This window comes from Bos indicus x Bos taurus, chromosome 1 (genome assembly GCF_003369695.1).
Source record: "Bos indicus x Bos taurus breed Angus x Brahman F1 hybrid chromosome 1, Bos_hybrid_MaternalHap_v2.0, whole genome shotgun sequence".
NCBI classification, from domain to species: domain Eukaryota; kingdom Metazoa; phylum Chordata; class Mammalia; order Artiodactyla; family Bovidae; genus Bos; species Bos indicus x Bos taurus.
Genome location: NC_040076.1, coordinates 156,699,387 through 156,713,753, shown reverse-complemented (window position 1 = coordinate 156,713,753; position 14,367 = coordinate 156,699,387). Strand labels below are relative to the sequence as shown.

Genomic DNA, 14,367 nt, shown 5'->3' with positions numbered 1-14,367 from the left:
CACACCGCCACGTGTAAAATAATAACCAGTGAGAACTTTCTGTGTGACTCAGGGAACCCGAACTGGGGCTCCGCAACTCCCCAGAGCGGTGGGGAGGGGTGGGCGGTGGGAGGCAGGTGAGGACGGAGGAGCCAACGTGAGCCTGCGCGGATCCACGTGATGCGGAGGACGCCAGCCCAGGAATGGGAAGCAATCTTCCTTCATTAAAAATAAATCCGTTTCGGGGGCGGGGGGGATGGGGGGGCAGGAAGCATGGCTGAGGGCTTCCCTGGTGGCTCTGCGGTACAGAATCTGCCTGCAGATGCAGAAACACAGGTTGGCTCCCTGGTCCAGGAAGGTCCCGCTGCGCCCGCGCTCCAGGACCGTGCGCTCCAGGACCGTGCGCTCCAGGACCGTGCGCTCCAGGACCGTGCGCTCCAGGACCGTGCGCTCCAGGACCGTGCGCTCCAGGACCGTGCGCTCCAGAGCCTGCGCCCTGCAACCAGCGCAGGTCCCCCGGAGCCGGGGCCACGGGGAAGGATGCCCGCTCGCAGCAGCTCAGAGAAGCCGGCGCAGCGACAGGCAGCACAGCCAGAGACAAATTAATGAAAACTTCCTAATCTTTTCCTAAAAAAAGAATCCTGGCTGTTACTGTCTCTGCAGTGTAGGTACAGCCTGGGAAAGCTCACACTCAAGTCGCAGTATTTAATGCCACTGAGTTCTCTCTAGTGAGTTTTACTAGAAAAGTTACCAAATGCATCCCAAAAAATGAGAAGAAAGTAAAAAGGTTAATTATCTGACATTGGAGGGAAAGCTTTTTAGTCATATGTATAAGGACTTATATTTTTCAAAGAGGTTAACAGATTTTATATAATAAAATCTGTAAAGTTCTGTACATTGAAAAAAAGCCATAAGTAATGCTGAAACAGACAAGTAGGGGAGAAAAATCATAAAAGGTTACTACTCTCATATCCTTATATATGAGTTCTCATAAATCAACAGAAAAATAAATATTTTAATAGAAAGAGAGGCAAAATACAATGAAGTGGCAATTCAAAAAAAGAAGTGCAAAGGGTCAATAAATAAGGAAAAACAGGCCAAATCTCAAAATAATCAAATAAATGCAAACATGGGCAATTTGTTACCTAGGAAACGGCTAAAAAAATTGCTTTTTCAACCAGCTCCTTTCCTGAGCCCTTTACATGCTGCTGACAGGAGCAGAGATTGTTACAGTGTCTGTCATTATTCACTGCAGTGCATAGCAAAACATTAGACACGCCTGGAAGCCCACACGCACACATGGACACTTATTTGCAAAAAACACATAAATGTTCCCTAAATGTGGGACTGGTGTGAGAAATCAGTTTCCATTTCTACAACAATTCAGAGAACCATCAAAACTCATAATCTAAAAATCAGACTATATTAAGTAAAAAAGGCAATTAATTAAACTGTATATAGCATGAGCCAATTTTCTGTTTATATATACACAAACACACACAGAGAAAAAAACATCGGAAGGGTATCTGTCAAAACATTAACAGTCAATTTCTCTGGGTGGTGGAATCACGTGCAATTTTTCTCTTTTTTTTGGAGTTTTATTTCATTTTCCAATTTAATTTTCCAGTTATATTTCTACAATAACTATACATTACTTTTGTCATCAAAAAAGTAAACGGAAAATGTTTAGGAACCTAGAATTATAAAGCACTATTAAAAAACACGTAGCAGGGACTTCCCTCGTGGTCCAGTGGTTCAGACACCACTCTTCCACTGCAGGGGCTTTACACCAGGTCGGGGAAGGAGGGTCCCACATACGGAGTCATAAGGGCAAAGAAACCGAAGAATCAGAGAGCTGATACGAAACTTCTGGTAGAAAGAACGAAGATGCGGCCAAGCACCCAGCCGCCTATGTGCTGACGGAGCAGGAGTGTCGGGAGCCCTCTGTAGCATCAGAACCTCCTCTCTGCCATCAGAAACACACTGCCTTCCAGAGATTAAATCTATTTCTCTCATTCAGGGCGAACTCCAGTCCCCCAACGTGAATCTCTCCTCAGCCTGGGGAGACCCCGTTTTAGAATGTTAGGATGCGACAGTGCACTCCACTCACAGATGACATCCCTTCACTCACTCAGACATTTATTTTGTACTGATGGTGTGCTGGTCACACTCTCTAATCCAGGCTGAGGCTTACCTCTGGCTTAGGGCTTGCAAAATAAATGTCCTGGGGGGAGGACTTATTTGCATGAAAGCTACTTGAGTGCATATCAAGAAAAGGAAGGACAGAACAGGTTTGCACAGCCACAAAACCCACCTGCTTCTTGAAATATCCAATTGCGTATTCATCTGCGTAGGTGAGGAAGTTCAGGATGTCGTGTTTTATGTGGTATTCCTTCAAGTGGTTCATCAGGTGTGTTCCATAGCCCTAAGGGCAAGTCAGCATGCAGACAAATATATTAGGTTCTGGACAAAAGAAAGTCCCACATTTCACTGAGAAATACTGGCAACTTTAGGAGTATGTATTACCAGTGTAATACCAACACCTTGAGTATTGGTATTGGTTCTTGAGTTTCTGAACTTTGAAAATGAGCCAAAAAATTCAAAATCCTTGGATCAAGATACAATCATCACTTGAAAACATAAGTTTCTGGCTCTTAGAAAAGAATATACCAAAGCTACAAGCTGCTCATTCACACCTAGAGGCTACAGGCTGAATATTAATAAAGAGGTGTCTGGAGTAAATATTGATCATGAATTTCTGCTTATGCTTAGAGTATTTGAGAACCTGAGATCAAAAGAGCAATGAAAATGAGAAGGGCTAACCTTTTCTAGAATATTAACTAATCCAAGTGTTTCCTATATACAACAAATCAGCAATCCTTCCAAAGAATTGTATCATCACACACAAAGGATCTTCAACTTGGTCTTTTCAGACCTTTCCCAGCAAAGTCTGAGGAGCCCCGAAGCTCTGAGTGAGACTAAGAACAGTGACAGCAGATGGGATGGTTGGACGGCATCACCGATTCGACGGACGTGAATTTGGGCAACTCTCGGAGATGGTGAGGGACAGGGAGGCCTGGTGTGCTGCAGTCCATGGGGTCATGAAGAGTTGGACGTGACTTAGCAACTGAACAACAGCAGTGAAAACAGTGAACAATGTTGAATAAATTAATGATTGAAATATGAAAAAAAAAAGTAAACAAGTTTTTTGGTGATGGACAAAGCTTAAAGAAAATGTACAGATTTAAAGGGATGGTTTGAGAATCTAATAAAAGATGAAAGTAAACCCAGACACGAATACCATTACATCAGTATTTTAGAATATGACGACATGTTTTTCTAAAGAACTCAAAGAGGCTCACAGCTATGACGTCATGGAACCTCAGCACCACAGGGAGAAGGGTCTTGGGAAGTCATTTGCCTAATTCTTCCCCATGTGAAGCTAGGAGTCTCCTGCCATCTACCTCGGGGAGGTCAGCTGCTAGAAAACCCCCAGCTTAGGGTGCTCGCTGAGTCCTTGGGCCAGTTCATATTCAGCCGCTGTTGTGGTTGGGAAGTTCTTTCTAATTTTCACCTGTGATCTGATCCCTTGCTCTTTCTACCTATTGACCTTAGTTCTGCTCCGAGAGTACAGTGGCTCTTCCCTGCTCTTCACAACTCCCCAAGCTTCACCTGTGATCTGATCCCTTGCTCTTTCTACCTACTGACCTTAGTTCTGCTCCGAGAGTACAGTGACTCTTCCCTGCTCTTCACAACTCCCCAAGCCCTTGGAAATCACCCACGCCCATCCCTGCCGCCCAGGTCCCAGGTCCAGCCTCATCGAGGCTTCAGTCCTGCCTCGCACGCACGACTGGAAGACCCTATCTCAAGTTACTCGTATCTTTCAAGGCTTGCTCCTGTGTAACAATACACTTCTAAAGCACGGATCCCAAGACCAAGCATAATAATATCCAGGGGAGGATCTGTCCAGTATGCAGGAAAAGAGTACAACCGTCTCCCTATTTTGGAAATTATTCTCCCGTTGGTATTAACCATAGACATGTTAGCTTTTCCCAAAGATATCACAATACTGACACACTTCAAATCTGAATATAACTCAGATTAAAGGATGAAGGAAACCTCTCTTAAGGAGAAGAGAGTGAAATGGGGAAAATAAACATATAAACTCATAATTACAGTATACAACTAGCTGTTCAATACGGCAACAACTAGTCATGTGTAGCTACTGAGCAATGGAAATATGACAAATCCAAATTGAGGTGTGCAAGTATAAAATACACACCACGAAAAAAAACCTCTAACCAAGTTTATTACATATTGAAATGACAGTACTTGGGACACGTTCAGTTAAATAGAAAACGTCTGCAAAACAGAAACAGAGACAGACAGAGAGAACAAACGTACGGACAGCAAGTGGGGAAGGGCGATGGGACGGACCGGGAGACTGGGGGTGGGATTTCTGCTTTATACGAAAACGTATTTGTACATGACCTACAACATTAAATATTATTTTTGAAGAAAAGTTGGGGGGGGGGACTGGAGAAAAGGGAAGGATTTGCTACTTCGTGTGCAGAGGAATAGTAATGTCTGGGGATGAGTAAGAAACACGTCTTCTGATGAAACCTAGATGCGGCTGATGGAAGAGAGAGAGGCTTTTGCTGTATACGCCGCCTTGTAAGGAGCTAATAGAACTGTTAGAATCCCACGGGCTCCTCTGTCCATGGGAGCCTCCAGGCAGGAATGCTGAAGTGGGTTGTCATGCCCTTCTCCAGGGGGTCTTCCCAATCCAGGGATCAAACTTGAGTCTCCTGTGCCTCCTGCATTGCAGGCAGATTCTTTACCTCTGAACCTGCAGGGGGTCCTCTTTGTTGTATTTCCAGCATGCAAATCAATCCCAGGTGCCTGGTATATACTCAATAACTATCAGATGATAGTTTTCCCCTGGGAACTTCTAGAACCAATAGTCTGCACTTTTTCATCTTACTATATCACTGACATTGTTAGTAGATTTATCAGAGGATGAGATGGTTGGATGGCATCACCAACTCAATGGACATGAGTCTGAGTGAACTCCGGGAGTCGGTGATGGACAGGGAGGCCTGGCGTGCTGCAGTCCGTGGGGCTGCAAAGAGTTGGACATGACTGAGCGACTGAACTGAACTGAATAGAACTATACATTTTCTCCCCTTCACCCACAATCCAAGAATTTTACTCAAAAAGAACAGTAATGGTTCTGTTGTTAGTAGCGTCTCAAACTTTGCATGGATAGTCTTTATCACTGGCCACTGATTCATCACCTCTCCAAAGAACTTTCAGATTCCAGCTGCTTGTGAGGAGGGGCTATCTTTCGTCTTGAATCCTGTGTGCCTAGTATTGTGACCAGCAGTCGCAGAACCGCAAATACCTGCTTGTTTAAAGAAGTGGTAACAGAGTCAAGCCATTATATGCAGAAATGCTTGGATTTTCACCCCAGCACCGTCTCCCTTCTCTGCATGCCTTTATTTTCAACTGTCGTGGGCTCCCCTGATAGCTCAGTTGGTAAAGAATCCAATGCAATGGATCCGATCCAATCCAATCCAATCCTCCTGCAAGGAAATGGATCCGATCCAATCCAATCCAATCCAATCCTCCTGCAAGGCAGGAGACCCCAGTTCGATTCCTGGATCGGGAAGATCATCTAGAGAAGGGATAGGCTACCCGCTCCAGTGTTCTTGGTTTTCCCTCGTGGCTCAGCTGATAAAGAATCTTCCTGCAGTGTAGGAGACCTGGGTTCAATCCCTGGGTTGGGAAGATACCCTGGAGAAGGGAAAGGTTACCCTCTCCAGGATTCTGTCCTGGAGAATTCCACTGCCTGTATAGTCAGTCCATGCGGTCGCAGAGTCGGACATGACTGAGCAACTTTCACTTCACTTCACCTGTCACCAAAAGGGTTCCTTTCCAAATCCACCTGGTAACTTCAGTGTTTCTTCAAATACTTATTATGGTTAAATAAGTATCAGCCCCGTAACTTTAAAGTTGCATATAATATCAAAACCAAATAGTTAGATAATCTATTTTAAAACCAGGTTAGGAGCTTTAAGTAAATTCTCAAATGTTATCTTGCATGTGTTCTGAGCAAGATAAATTCACATAAAAATCTTATTTGAAGCATTACAGAAATTTATATATAAGCTTAAGTCTCCAAAATGAGTGGATGCAAATTTTAAAGTACCATTTAGCCCAGATTTTTAATACCTCAAATCAAAATTGTAAACCTCCGCTTATGATCTTGCTGTTTTCACAAGTAAGTACTAGCAGCACTGGCTTCCACCAGGTTCACCCACTCTATCTAGTTTTTAAAGATTAATCTTCATTTGCTAAAACTACTTTCAAGACTTCCCTGGTGGCTCAGATGGTAAAGCGTCTTGCTTACCATGCGGGAAACCTGGGTTTGATCCCTGAGTCGGGAAGATCCCCTGGAGAAAGAAATGGCAACCCACTCCAGTACTCTTGCCTGGAAAATCCCATGGACAGAGAAGCGTGGTGGGCTACAGTCCACGGGGTCGCAAAGAGTCAGACACGACTGAGCCACTTCACTTCACTTCACTTCACTTTCAAGTCACTTACAAAAAATGGCTTTTCTTTTCATTTTTCCTGCTCAGTTTGTGATATTTGGCCACCTTCCTTCAAGTCTTTAGAAAATTACATGGTTTGGGGGAAAAAAACATATACTGCCCTTCTGGGAAGCAGTAAGACAAAGCACCCAATTCATATTCAACACCTTTAGTTTCCCTCTGGACCTAAGAGTGTCCAAGGCAACCTTAGCCAACCTTTCCAAACAAGTTGCTTGGTGTAGCTTTCTGTGCAAACAAACATTACGCAATCTTCTGAAATTATAAACCAAGGGCATATTTTCAAGTTCCTCTCCCTACGAAAAGCCCAACCAAATTTTCTTTTTAAGCGAGTTCCTAAACTCTGGACCCCTGGAATTGTTTCTCAGTTTGGCTATGGGGAAGTGAACCTGTGACAAGCACAGCGACCACACCACCTGAAGACACACCGCCAAAGCGCCCTAACACGGGGCAGAGGTCAGCCTCACGCAGCTGTGCGCCCGCACCTGCCCCCGCCAGAAGGGCGAATGTGACACTGGTGCGTTTTGTCTGCCCTTGGACGCTTCGCGCGGTGAGTCAACGTCAAAAGCCCCATTTGTGCTTTCTGAGAGGAGACCACAGCTGTTGTAATTGACACGGCGACTGTGACACAGAGGAGAGCTGTTAATGAAGCCAAAAGCACCCTCAGCGCCGGCTGCGGCCCCCAGGCCAAGCACGATTCCTTCCAGAGATCATCCGTCTCGGCTTCTGTATCTGGCACTGCTTCATGGTAACTGAAGAAGGCAACAGTGTCCTTAGGCCCCATTGTCCAAGCCCAGAGAGCCCGAGTCCAGAGCGAGACAGGTGCAGCGTATAACACACTGTGGATTTCAGAGACTCACACAAACCAAAGATGCAAACGGTCTCCATGATTCTTGGACACCGAGTGCCGCTGCAATGACAGCACTTCCGATATACTGAGTAAAATAAGGAATCTGTTTTTAGAACACTTTCGCGTATCTTCAACGTAGCTAACAAAACATTTAAACTCACGTATGTGGCTGATGTGCGCACGTGTTAAAGACCACTGGACAGCACTGCCTTAGACTCCAGTAATTTATCTCAGTAGCTTCTGAATCCTGCACTTCTTATCTTTCCACCAATTGCCATATTTTTGCCTGACTTTAGGACTCCCCAAGTACCAAATGAATAACACTCTGAAGACACGTTTCTGGTTCCGCTTTCATAAAAGCAACTGAGTAGGTTACAACATCATCTGTATCTTCCTGCCAACGAGGAGTCTGGTCTATTCCAGGAAGATGGCAAACCAACCACACTGTCAGCACGACAGTCTGGTTCCTGGGGAGGGACTTGTGCCAAGGACAGCTGGGACGGCGGATCAGAGTCACACACTCACAGAGCAGACTCACACTCACACAGGTCAGAATCACACACACTCACAGACCAGAAGCACACACACTCACAGAGCAGACTCACACTCACACAGATCAGTCTCTCACACTGACACGGATCAGTCTCTCACACTCACACATCAGAATCACACACATAGACCAGACTCTCACACTCACACAGATCCATCTCTCACACACACACAGATCACTCTCACACACTCACAGACCAGACTCACACTCACACAGGTCAGAATCACACACACTCACAGACCAGACTCACACTCACACAGATCCGTCTCTCACACTCACACAGATCAGTCTCTCACACTCACACATCAGAATCACACACATAGATCAGACTCACACTCACACAGATCCATCTCTCACACACATAAATCACTCTCACACTCACAGATCAGACTCTCACACTCACACAGATCCATCTCTCACACACTCACAGATCAGTCTCTCACACTCACACAGATCAGACTGTCACACACAGGTCAGAATCACACACACTCACAGATCCATCTCTCACACTCACACAGATCCGTCTCTCACACACACACATCAGAATCACACACACAGATCAGACTCTCACACTCAGATCCACCTCTCACACACACACAGATCAGAATCACACACACTCACAGATCAGACTCACACTTACACAGATCTGTCTCTCACACTCACACAGATCCGTCTCACACACACTCACAGATCAGTCTCTCACACTCACACAAATCAGTCTCTCACACTGACACAAAGCCTCACACACTCACAGATCAATCTCTCACACACATTACAGATTAGTGTCTCAACTCACACAGATCCGTCTCTCACACACTCACAGATCAGAATCACACACACACAGATCCATCTCTCACTCACACAGATCCATCTCTCACACACAGATCCGTCTCTTACACTCACACAGATCCATCTCTCACTCACACAGATCAGACTCTCACACTCACACATATCCACCTCTCACACTCACACAGATCAGACTCTCACACTCAAACATATCCGCCTCTCACAGTCACACAGATCAGACTCTCACACACACACAGATCAGAATCACACACACTCACAGATCAGACTCACACACACACAATCAGAATCACACACACTCACAGATCCATCTCTCACACTCACACAGATCCGTCTCTCACACTCACACAGATCAGTCTCTCACACTCACACAGATCAGACTCTAACACACACACATCAGAATCACACACACAGATCAGACTCTCACACTCACACAGATCAGACTCACACACACACAGATCAGACTCTAACACACTCACAGATCAGACTCTCACACTCACACAGATCCGTCTCTCACACTCACACAGATCCGTCTCACACACACTCACAGATCAGTCTCTCACAATCACACGAATCAGTCTCACACTCACACAAATCAGCCTCACACACTCACAGATCAGTCTCTCACACACATTACAGATCAGTGTCTCACACTCACACAGATCCGCCTCTCACACTCACAAAGATCCATCTCTCACTCACACGGATCCATCTCTCACACACACACAGATCCGTCTCTCACACACTCACACAAATCAGTCTCTCACACAATCACACAGATCCGTCTCTCACACACTCACACAGATCAGAATCACACACACACTCACACAGTCGCTCACACACTCACACTCCCCAAAAGACCACATTCCAAACCTTGCCTGAGTATTTCTGAAACTCATATATTTATTCAAATTTTTCGTGAATTCCCCGACAGCATTTCTTTAGTCCTTGACCCCCAACTTCAGGCACAAGGTCATAAGGAATCTTCCTGAGGTCTGAGCCACCTCAGTCCTCTCCCTAACCTACACAGCACCCCACCCCTTCTGGTGGTGCCACGTGCCCAGGCGTGTGTGGACACGTCTGTATATGGAAATCGCCGGCGCCACCGAGAGTGTTCTCAGACACCTCTTCACAAGCCACAAACAAACCCTGACCTGCTCCTGGGGCGTCCTGGTGTCCCTGGCCCCAGCCCCGAGGTCCGGCAAAGCCCAGTGGAGCCTGACTGTGGGTATACGGAAGCAGGTGCCTTCCACACACACACACACACACTCGCGATGAGAGGATGCTCCTCAGAGAGTCCAGGGCTCTCTGGACGTGGAGACCCTGCCACACTCTGCCGCTTCTGCACCACATCCTGCGTTTCTTCTGAGACCCTGCGTGAGCCTTACCTTGACTTGTTCGTTAGAGGTTACAGCGCAGAAAACAATCTCTGTGAAGCCCTGGGACGGGAACATCCGGAAGCAGATACCGCCAATGACACGGCCATCTTTGATTAAAGCAAGGGTTTTGTGTTTCCTGGAAGAATAAGATTGCACCACTGTCTCACCTCCTGTTTGGGGGGTCCCTCACTAACCAGTCAGGAAAACTGGAAGGGAGGGGGGGTTCCTTCTTGATTTTTCCAGGGAAACCCCTCTAGTGGATTCTCTAAGTAGAACATTCTCTAAGTGGATGTCTTAGAGCAAGCATGCCTCCTGAGATATCCCCAGAGTGTCCATGAAGACAAGCACCAGCCACCTGAGGGGGTCTGAGCCCCCAGACGAAGAACAGCGCCTATGGACAGGCGCTGACAGGCGCTGAGACAGGGTCACGTCCGACGCCCGCGAGCCGGGGGGAGCAAATGCCAGGGACGTGGGCACACGCTTCTGAAGAGTTCACTCTCATTCAGAAATACCACAGAAGTTATAAGGAAACGAAAACACAATCCACCTGCACGATTTGCTAAAACCTGCCTTCCAGAATCCCGTCAGGCCTTCTGCCTAAAACGTCACTCTGAACAGTCACGGGCACGGGTCACAGTCCACACAGGCGACTGGGCTCTAAATGTTAAAATGCATTCAATTACGGAAGCTTCCTTTCCTGTCTTTTCCTTTACTTTAATGCAATGGATGATCAAAGTTAACCTAACACCACAATAATCTTGCCAGGGCTTACAGACTCAGGCAAGAATGGAAACTACTTAAGATGCCAAAATCAGAATATTTGACTATGAGAAAATTGGGACATCCTCTTAATGTTTATATATTCCTTCATTGATGCAATGAATGAAGCACAGGATGGTCACTGGCAGCTTAAAATATAAAGCCTCGTCACCGGCAGCTTAAAATATAAAGCCTCATTAACAAAAAATTGATCAGCTGCTGGAAAACTAATCTGAACGCCTGTGGCTGTGGCCATGCCTGTGACATCACTCTCTCTGCACAGCTGACAAGCAGCAGCAGGACTTGGTGGGTGACTGTGACTGACTTTTACTACCCGAGTGGTTCCTCTTTCATTTAAAAAGGAGAGTGAAGTCCTTGATGGTCCAGTGAAGACCTAACCTTTCAACACAGAGGGTGGGATCAAACCCCTATTTGATTCCTGACCAGGGAGCTGAGATTACACGTGCCTCAGGGCGAAAAAACAAAAACATAAGACAGAAACAATATTGCAACAAATTCAAAAGAGACTTTAAAAATGATCCACATCAAAAAAAAATCTTGAAAGCTGGTTCACGTTGATGTTTGGTAGAAACCGACACAATTCTGTAAAGCAATCATCCTTCAATTAAAAATAAATAATTTAAGTAAAAAAAAAAAAGAATGCATTTTACAAAATAAATCAGGAAAGTGGAAAGCAGAGCGGGGCACGACTCACGGGTCGAAGACGAGCCGGGTGATGTACTCCTTGGGCATACGCGGCAGCTGGTGCGAGAACACGTTCTGCAGCCCTACCAGCCACATGAGCACCTTCTTGTTGGGCTTCTGGCTCAGGGAGTTGCCCACCACGTGGAACTCGATTACACCCCTCCGCTCCTCAAGCCTGGCCGCCTCGTCCCTGGCCGAGTGCGCCGACAGAAAGTTGGTCTGGGAGCAGGAGAGAGGAGGTTACACAGAGCCCCTCCCTAAGACAGAAGGGACAGTCCACAGCAGTGCCTCTCCTCCGTGTGCTAGGACGATGTGTATTTGTGGGTTTCGGGGTCCCAACCAATAACACATAAGCCATGAAAAGACAGCCTCCCGCGTGTCCACGGAGACTTGGTACAGACCAGGAGTCACCAGGCTTTCTCTGAAGGGCCAAACAGCTCATGTTTGGATCTGCAAGTCAGGAGGCCTCTGCGGCAGCTCCAGACACTGCAGCGGGGTGAACGTGGCCGGGACCACGCAGACACTGCCGTGAGAAGAACCCGCTGGGACCACGCGGACACCAAGGCAGGGAGAACGCGCCGGGACCACGCGGACACCGCGGCGGGGAGAATGCGCCAGGACCACGCGGACATGTGTGGGCAGGGCAGAGCGCCCGAGGACTTGATTTAATGGGGGAGGCAGCCTGTGTCTGTCCTGTGCGCTACAGCCTGCCAGTCCTTGGTTTTGGGAATCCCGTCTGGCTGAGCACCCTTGGGATCCCAGACCCCAAATTCTCCCTGAAGACCCACGACTGGCAGTCACATCTATACTACCAGCACCTCTTTTTCAGAGGAAGAGAGGCTTCTTTGAAAGGAGTCATGTTGACCACTCTCAACCAAGCTGGCAGTACAACCTCCTACCAACACCTGCGCCCCATCCTATCTAACCCACGCAGTCGGGTGCAGGTCAGTGTTCAACAAACAGACCTCCAAGGCAGAAGGGCCAGCTGCTGGCACACGCCCGCTTCACTGGTCTGTAGCTGATGCTGGAGGCCCATGTGCCACTGCGGCCAACACGTTTAAATTCCTGAGAATTTAACAGTTGCCTTGTGTGTACCAGTACAAGGCGACTTCAAGACACTACTAAATCCACCCAACAAATCCTGAAATGTGTGACTATATCTACACTTCACAGATGAAACAAACTGAGCAAAACTATTCTGTGAAGTTACTAAATCCCCGACAGACATGTACACAAAAAGTCCCAAGGACCGGATACCTAAAAGGAAATGGGAAGAGCAATTTTACAAGGAGATCGTCTCTTAACAGCATTCCAATCCTGTGAATTATCCTCAACTGCACAAAACAAATCTCTAAGGAAACATGACAAATTAAACATGGACACCTTCACCCAACAGAGCCATTCTAAAAAAAAATTTTTACACATGTTTTGAAAAAGCATCTCATTTCTTCATTTCCTGGAAGCTGTCAGAAACGTCTAAAACTGCTTTGCCCCTGGATACGACATGAGAAGACAGCAGTCCTTTTGCCCAAAGACTTTACTTGAATCTAATCATGAGTAAACAGACAAAGCAGGACTCTGCAACAATGGTCCTGCCACAAAAGGCCAAAAGAGGGCTGGGAAACTGTTCTAGGATAAACTAAACAGATTAAAGAGGTGAAGAGATCAGAATTAAATGCAATGTGTAACCCCAGACTGATCCTCTAACAACAGGAATAGATACTATAAAAACAGAATTAGGATATATGGGGAATCTGGATATGGGCTGTACATGAGGCCAAGAGTAATATAACTCTAAGCAAACTTTTCGACAAAGGGCCAGGTGACAAATATCTCAGGCTTTGTGGACACACTTCAGTAAAACTGCCTATCCACACATCAGATAATAGGGTAGTCCAGCTAAATTTTCTGGTAGTGATAACTACACTGTGGGAATGCAAATGAGTAGTCTCAGTCTTCAGAGACACATGCAGAAAACAGTCAGGGGTGCAGTGTTACAACATCTGTATCTAATCCTGAAATGGTTCCACATGGCTTACAGGAGAGGGAGACAGAGGGATAGTGAACGTGCCATGCAAGCCATTTGTGAGTCTAAATAAAGAGCCTCTGGATCTTTATCACGGAATTTTTGCAACATTTATGAGGGTTTAAATTTTTCAAGATAAAAAGTTGAAGCAGGAGGAATGCCTTCAACGGTGGGGATTATGTTTCCCCACGATGCGGCCGTCATCAGCAGAATTAACCTCTCGTCAGCCTGCCTGCCGCTCAACCCTGAGCATCAGACAACACGCAAACGGGGGCACAGCTCCCCCGGCAACTCCACCCCGTCCCCAACAGCGCGAGCGGCTGCAGAGCGGACGGGGTCCACCCGCGGGCGGCTCGCGCTCCCCCTGCTGACCTCTGGCCCAAGCATCGCGGTGGGGTCTGTGATGGTGGACATGACCTCGTGGATTAACTCCAGTGGGATATCGCCCACCACCCGGGGCTTCTTGGTCTCCTCCAAAACATGAGACTCGTTCATTTTCCTCTTTTCTCCTTGATGATCAAAACAAAAGGGCAAACGATGGGTTATTTCAAACACAAAGCACGTGCCAACTAATCCACCTGATTTTCTAATATCACTGAAAGGTGTGGACATCTGCCCTCCCTGTACCAGGGAGAAGCGGCACAGCAGAAGGCGGGAAAGAGGAGGTAACTCTTTTTGCAGTAACTGCCCACCATTCTTTTTTT

The 14,367-nt window shown here is 46.7% G+C and overlaps 1 protein-coding gene across 2 annotated transcripts in view; it reads right to left on the bottom strand.

The window, feature by feature from the left end:
* KAT2B (lysine acetyltransferase 2B) overlaps positions 1–14,367 on the bottom strand; it is a 97,610-nt gene that overhangs the window by 14,192 nt on the left and 69,051 nt on the right. For both annotated transcript variants that reach the window (XM_027549779.1, XM_027549788.1), the window contains exons 9-12: positions 14,036–14,172; positions 11,648–11,856; positions 10,183–10,309; positions 2,294–2,404 (exon numbers count right to left, since the gene is read on the bottom strand). In XM_027549779.1, the coding sequence (XP_027405580.1) occupies positions 2,294–2,404; positions 10,183–10,309; positions 11,648–11,856; positions 14,036–14,172 (584 nt within the window). The remainder of the gene's footprint in view (positions 1–2,293; positions 2,405–10,182; positions 10,310–11,647; positions 11,857–14,035; positions 14,173–14,367) is intronic.